The following is a 7,500-nucleotide window of genomic DNA, read 5'->3' as shown; positions in this document are numbered from 1 at the left end:
GAGATGATCACTAATGTCGAACAATTAACCAATGAGCTAATAGACACAGATAATAACAGTGGTAGAACAGTATTGTCCTTAGATTGACAACTCTCCAAAAACACAAAGAATAATTCCTACCACATCATGAAGCCAGAACACTATAGCCGTTCCTTGATATGTGCAGGTATTGAACTGAAATAAACAACATGAGGCAATGCCATCGGGGAGATAGCACGGCTCCCGGGATCCTGCCAGACATACTGGTAAGAGAGCCCCAGTGCGGCCTCGGAGGAGGAGGCTCCAGCTGTGTCAGGACGAGGCTCCGCAGTTGACCTCAAATTACAGTGCAATGTCTAAAAACTTCAATTCAGTTTAAAAGTAAAGTATTAAGCCATAAGTGAAGGGAGATGCGCATACTTTATGTGTGTTCACCACGTGGGTTAGAGCAAAAAATATGATGTACTTCTTGTTAATTGTTTGAAGCACGGAAGTCATCTTTCTTAACATTTTCAGAAAAAGGAAGTTCGCGACACTTTGACCATCTCCACTTCCACTTTCATATCCGCACAGGCGCTGTGGTGATTCAGGCGCCTCCTCAAACCCAGAGCACAGGTCTTGATTGAGTGTGTATGGGGATGCGCTGCGCAGTGATGACATCTCAATTGCTGAAAGAGCACTGGAATATGTAATGTCAATACAAGATTATCCTCCAGTGATTTAATGATGTAGGTACCCAATGATTACAAATTAGAAAATACGTGAAGTATAAGGGTATTGTGCAATATTCCCCAATAACACGGACGGTCACTGTCCTCCAGGCAAATATGGGATCGTTTTGGACATGGCAAACGAGTAGCAAAAGATCATTTGTTGTCCTCTTCTGAATAACAAAAAAAGCAAAATATTTACCTAAAATCGCAAGTCAACTGTGACTGATCCCAGAAAGAGTTAGAGGTGTGTAGGAGTTCAAAAAATAACTAAAATGAACGTTTTGTATGGTCCCACCACGCTCTCCTCTATATCACTGGCAGATTGATATGACTGTTATTACTACTGCTACTAAGGCTAAGTCTGATATGCGAAGCTGAGTCTCGCCTGGCTATGCCCATGAGGGGAGCTCGGCCTGTGTTGACTAATGCCGACTCGCTAACGTGTTGTAGTAGCATGACCCCGCAACCTGAAGCTCAGCGTACTTCCCAGGTTGGGCATGCCCAGGTCCGCCGCCTTGTCCGCGCTCATTGGACAGCGGGCTCCCCATGTTCCCTGCGCGCTTACACAGCGCTCTCCTACTTGAGCCGCGCAGGCAGCTAGCGAGATCACCATTCCCTGATCCTCCAGCAGACCAAGAGCATAGCAGCACCACACAAGGACTGCCCAGTCTTTAGCCGACTGGGGAGCCTCCCGGCTCCCCCGTAGAACTCCAACTTCAGCCTTCATCACCCAGCCAAACCTGTGGGCACTCACACCCACACAGTCACTCCCTAAAGAGACAAGACACCAGACTAACATAGTAGATGGCCACATATCCATTTACTATACTGGTGACCTCCGGAATGACCCAACAAATGGAGTGACACGTTCCGGTATATCGCTCCTTCGCTTAGCTCACTCTCTGGAGGGGGAGTACCTGTAGTAGCATGACCCCGCAACCTGAAGCTCAGCGTACTTCCCAGGTTGGGCATGCCCAGGTCCGACGCTTTGTCCGCGCTCATTGGACAGATGGTTCCCCTCGTTCCCTGCGCGCTTACACAGCGCTCGCCTACTTAAGCCGCGCAGGCAGCTAGCGTGATGACCATTTCCCGATCCTCCAGCAGACCAAGAACATAGCAGCAGCACACAAGGACTGCCCAGTCCTTAGCCAGTTCCCCTGTAGAACTCCAACTTCAGCCTTCATCACCCAGCCAAACCTGTGGGCACTCACACCCACACAGTCACTCCCCAAAGAGATAATACACCAGACTAACATAGTAGATGGCCACATACCCATTTACTATGGAATAGTATGGTTTAAGGTAAACACACGGTAGTCAAATTTACTCTTTATTACAGCGGGTGTGTTGCGGTCAGAGTCCAGCCGATGAGTGTGTGTTACTCCTTGATTCCGCGGCTTAAATGTGCCAGGCACGATGCTTAAGTAGGCGAGCGCTGTGTAACGTGCCGGCACGTTACCACTGTACTAGCCCGGAGGCTGCTACTGCTGCTGCTTCTTCTACTAACACAATTAATGAGACAGGGACCGCCCACAACAGCCGCCGTGCTGGTAAAGAGGCTATGCGAAATGCCTACACCATGGCGGCAGGAGCGCCTGCTGGCAATCCCGCCGCCACGGTAAGCGCCGAGTGTCAGACAACTCAATGAGACAGCCGTAAAAAGCTGCCACAGGCCGGGCCATATTTAGAAGGCCCGGGCGAAGCTAGAACTTCGCAAACCATACAGACAGTCTTCTACTACTACTACTAATGATAGTAATACACCCACTTGCGTTGTAGTCTTTGCTCTGCACTGAACCGCTCGACGCAGCGCAGCACGTCCCCCGCCGTGTACTTCCGCATCTTGCAGCAGACGTTCTCGGCGGTAAAATTCACGTAGTCGAAACAGCTGTCCTTCAACGTCGGGTTTTCTACGGCACTCTTGAGGACAGCAGGAGGCGGGCTCCTCCTGAAGGACTTCTCCAGCCCCACTTGAAGAAAGACAATGATCAGCAGCCCCACGGATGTCGCGAGTAGTAGACGTCGCTCCTTCATGGCTGCCTTGCAGGTTCTGTGGCGGTGAGATGTTTGTTATTTCTCTCTCTCTCTCTCTTTCTCTTTCTCTCCCTTTCTCTGATTTCGTTACACACTTCATGTTTACTTTTAGACTGATCCTGTGTAATGTAGTGAACTTAGATAATATTCAAGTGGTAGTATTTACGGATGGTTTGAACATAAAAATATCAATAATTTTTAAAAGAAAATTATTGTTTAATAATCCTTGACATGTTACAGGCTTATCACACACAGATCTTATAAAGCAGAGGAAACCCTCCTTCTAAGCAGATAGGACTCTTAGGACCTCTAGGTCACAAGGTTTTTGTGTGGGTCTCCTTGTAAAGAGACTATTAGACACCCTACGCAAAGACGACCTTGGCCTTGTGTGCATAACTCTGGGTGTTCGGAAGGGTTGAACCCCGACCGACCCTAACACACAAAGACTGTCAATTTCTCACAGTGCCTCCCTTTTTTTAAACCACTTTCTGCCATTTCACGTTCTCGTTATATTAGCTTTGCTAGCCCCATTTCCCATCACCATCACCCTTACGCTATGCCATCATGGGTCACATGATCAAATTAACATACTCTGGGGAGCCCATCTCCTGTGAGGTGGCTCTCCAGAGAACTTCGAAATCACTGAGGTTGCAGTCACGCACTGCTTCAAAGTCCACAATGGTTATAAAGTTGTTGTAGCCAAACCGGAACAAATGACCCCCTTCCTCTCTTCATCTGGCCAAAGAAAACTCGCTGCTCATGGCAAAATGCACGGTCTTGGCAAAAAAGATCGACAAAACAATCCCGCCACGATCGTGTGAGGCCATTCAGGCGGAAATAACAGCCAAAAACGATGTCACTGTAGTTGACATTTACAAACCTCCCGAATCTCGGATTGTCAAGATCCGATGCTCCTCGCCTGAAGAGGCGCAGAAACTCATTTCTCGTGGGATCGTGATGTTTAACACATCCGTCCCCACCTATAACATAACATGAGTGCTTTATTCAGATTGATCAATGCCTGAAGTGCTACAGATACAATCATAAAAAACACATGCACCTAGGAACAAAGGTGCAGTCGTTGTGGCGAAGTCGGGCACTTCTACGCCACTTGCAACAAGCCCACCAAATGTTGCAACTGTGAGGGGCAGCACGCCGCCGTCAGCAGGTCTTGCCCTACACGAAAGAAATACTGAAGACCAAAAAGACAAGCACATAAACAAAACATCAACCCAACATACGCCTCAACAGTTCAACCCCTACAGACATCTACACCCATCACCACAAGACCTCCCACGATTCCCCCGAGAACCACAATGCCTCCCCCACCTCAGTTCCCCCAAACCAACACCCTCACCCCTGACATTAACACTAAAATACAAACTATACTACACGTAGCTTTGATAGCTGCTAAATACAAAGCAAAAATATTCGCAAACATTGTCCCTGTACTCACACAAAGAAACAACCTCCCTAACATTGTGATTCCCAGGGAAATCTTTGAAGACGAAGACCTATACATACCTGAATATCACACTCAAACAAACAAACACCGAGGATAGACCGGCGACCACCTAACACCCACAGCCCTCTACCTCCCGCACACATCTACTCCCACAACTACAACCACGACGCCTACCCAAACTAAGCTTACAACAAAATACTACAAAAAACACAAAAGAACACAAACGCAAACTACCATCACCACTAAACACGCACAAGAAGAAAGACAAAAAAGACCCACTGCCCCCGGCGAACACCGCATCCACTCGTCGTCACCATGACAAGACCATTCTGGGGGACTCCGATAGCGGGGATAGCCTCCAAATCGACCTCCCTGAGGTCGAAGCGGGGGCTACCTCGCTACCTGCTCCCCTCGGGGACGCAGCCCCCGTTCTCCCCGTTGGGGGGAACCTCGGGGGACTAGGAAACATCGGGAATTGGTCCGCCGATTCCCGAGAATGCCACGTCTCCCTCTCCCAGGAGTCCCTCCCGGACCTCGAGGGGGGCGTGGTTCGGACTCGTCCGCGCCCTCGGTTCCGGGAGCAGCAAACGTCACGAAAAGTGGGTCAGCGTCAGCTTGACCTACTCTTAATGGCGTGCTGACAATTAGATGAGCTACCTCCCACGCCAAACTGCACCTGTTCAAAGCCCTTATACACCCACCTCTCTCACACACACTGCACCCACACTCACATTACATACAAATGTACACAAGCTACAGATCAATCAAAATAAAGCACCCACATGGATCTGTACTATGGGCTGGGGACGAGTTGTGTCGTCCTCACGATCACGAGAAATGCTTCTGTGCCTCTCCCTGGTGCAGGAGGCGATGTAAATAACAACTACAAACCTCGCGTTTTGGTTGCCCGTCTGGATAGACCATGCCTTCTTCAGGAGAAGAAGGGCGGCCCTGGTCGCGATGTCTTCTCGCCGGACCGAGGCGATGAACAGGGGCCAGTTCCTGGCTTGGCAGCATCATCTTTTCCTTTGTGTGCTTCTCACACTTCCTTCACGTCTTTCAACCCTCCTCTGTTTTTAATTTTTATACTTTTATATTGAACTTAATTCAAGTTCTTTGCGAAGTTCTAGCTTCGCCCGGGCCTTCTAAATATGAGCCGGCCTGTGTCAGCTTTTTACGGCTGTCTCATTTATTTGTCTGACACTCGGTGCTTACCGTGGCGGCGGGATTGCCAGCAGGCGCTCCTGCTGCCATGGTGTAAGCATATCGCACAGCCTCTTTACCAGCACGTCGGCTGTTGTGGGCGGTCCCTGTCTCAGGAATTGTGTATGGTCACAATTTTCTAAGTATTGTACTAGTGTGGCGTTCGGCTCGCCGCAGTGCTTGCAGCACCTTTCATCGCGTTCAATTGTTGTGATAATCTGCCATGCACAGTGGTAACCTAGGCGCATTCTGTGAAGAATGACTTCGGTACCTCTGTTGATTACTTCAGAGAGTGCCAGTGGTTCATAGCCTGTGGCGTCTGAGTACCAGCTGGCCGAGGGGGAGGTTCTCGTTTCCTCTCTGTGGAGCTGCCGTAGGATGGTACGACCGACCAAGGCACTCTTCTCCTTAAGTAATTTTCGGCTCGGTTTTATCGTCATGGGATTTGGGGGCATGCCCCTGCCAGCGACGGCTAGTCTGTCAGCAAACTCGTTCCCTCTGATGCCGATGTGGCTTGTGACCCAGTTGATGATGATTCTTCTACCCTGAGCAAGAATTCTCTGTGCCATTGTGAGAATCGTGGTCAGTAGGTAGATGTCTGTGGGTGAGCTGTGCTGAAGCCAGTCAATGGCTGCCCTGGAGTCTGTGTGTATGACCACGTGTCCTTCCCTTAGGGAAGCGTGGGCTAGGGCTCCCATGATTGCAACTGCCTCTGCCTGTAGCGAGGAGGCGTTGTCTGTTACCCTCATGGATTGCATGGCGTCCCTTGCTGCAAAGCCGGCGCCTGCAGTGTGGCTCAAGGGATCGACCGATCCATCCGTGTAGTATGTTCTACTACCCGGAGGAGTGATGGCTGCAATGGGCTTCTGCCTTTAGGCTAGGCATGGGGTATAGGCTCTTTTTCATTGACAGGCTCATTATGTTGAACTCTATCAGGCTCAGTGCCCACGGCGGGGCTTCGGCAAAGTCGGGGTGGGGGGAGTCCATGCCCTTAGCAAGAAGCTGTTCTTTGAGCTGATGGCGTATCAACACCCTGGCTGTGTGAGACAGCCAGTTGTTTGCAAACAGCTCATTATCTTGCGTCTGACTAATTTTTGTCTTAGGCTTGTGTTCCTGGGAGCCTGGACGACCTTTGACAGGAATTGTGTTGCCATTAGATCGATTCGTGAGTCCAGGGGGAGAAGGTTTGCAGAATGTCAGTGTTTCTAGTATTCTGAAAGCGGAATGTTAGTGTTTCCAGTGCTCTGAAAGGGGAATGTCAGTGATTCCAATGTTCTACAAATGGGATGTCAGTGTTTCCAGTGCTCAGAGAGTGGAATGTCAGTGTTTCCAGTGTTCTCAAAGTGGAATGTCAGTGTTTCCTGTGTTCTGTAAGCAGAGTGTCAGTGTTTCCAGTGTTCTGCAAGGAGAATGTCAGTGTTTCTAGTGCTCTGAAAGCAGAATGTCAGTGTTTCGAGTAATCTACAAATGGAATGTCAGTGTTTCCATTGTTCTGAAAGCAGAATGTCAGTGTTTCCAGTGCTCTGAGAACGGAATGTCAGTGTTTCCATTGTTCTGAAAGCGAAATGTTAGTGTTTCCAGTGTTCTGAAGTTTAAAAAGCTTTTTTTTTTTAAGTTTAGTTTTGATTCCATTTGTAACAATGGATATTCTTGGTGTGACATACTGTCTGTTTCATTTTGCTTCTAAACTATCCCCTGTGTGCAAGGAATGGCCGGGGTTACCATCCACTGGCGGCGAGGGATTCGAACGCAGGTCAGCAAGATTGCTAGACGAGAACGCTACTGCTGCACGGAATGTCAGTGTTTCCAGTGTTCTGCAAGGAGAATGTCAGTGTTTCCAGTGCTCTGAGAGTGGAATGTCAGTGTTTCCAGTGTTCTGCAAGGAGAATGTCAGTGTTTCCAGTGCTCTGAGAGTGGAATGTCAGTGTTTCCAGTGTTCTGCAAGGAGAATGTCAGTGTTTCCAGTGCTCTGAGAGTGGAATGTCAGTGTTTCCAGTGTTCTGCAAGGAGAATGTCAGTGTTTCCAGTGCTCTGAGAGTGGAATGTCAGTGTTTCCAGTGTTCTGCAAGGAGAATGTCAGTGTTTCCAGTGCTCTGAGAGTGGAAT

The 7,500-nt window shown here is 49.0% G+C and overlaps 1 protein-coding gene across 3 annotated transcripts in view; it reads right to left on the bottom strand.

The window, feature by feature from the left end:
- Positions 1-7,500, bottom strand: part of LOC125041833 — a 37,104-nt gene that overhangs the window by 27,474 nt on the left and 2,130 nt on the right. For all 3 annotated transcript variants that reach the window (XM_047637169.1, XM_047637170.1, XM_047637171.1), the window contains one exon: positions 2,461-2,742. In XM_047637169.1, the coding sequence (XP_047493125.1) occupies positions 2,461-2,742 (282 nt within the window). Of the gene's footprint in view, positions 1-2,460; positions 2,743-7,500 lie in introns of those variants that run through there.

Source organism: Penaeus chinensis, chromosome 31, assembly GCF_019202785.1.
Source record: "Penaeus chinensis breed Huanghai No. 1 chromosome 31, ASM1920278v2, whole genome shotgun sequence".
NCBI lineage: Eukaryota > Metazoa > Arthropoda > Malacostraca > Decapoda > Penaeidae > Penaeus > Penaeus chinensis.
This window is presented reverse-complemented; position numbering and strand designations above follow the sequence as displayed.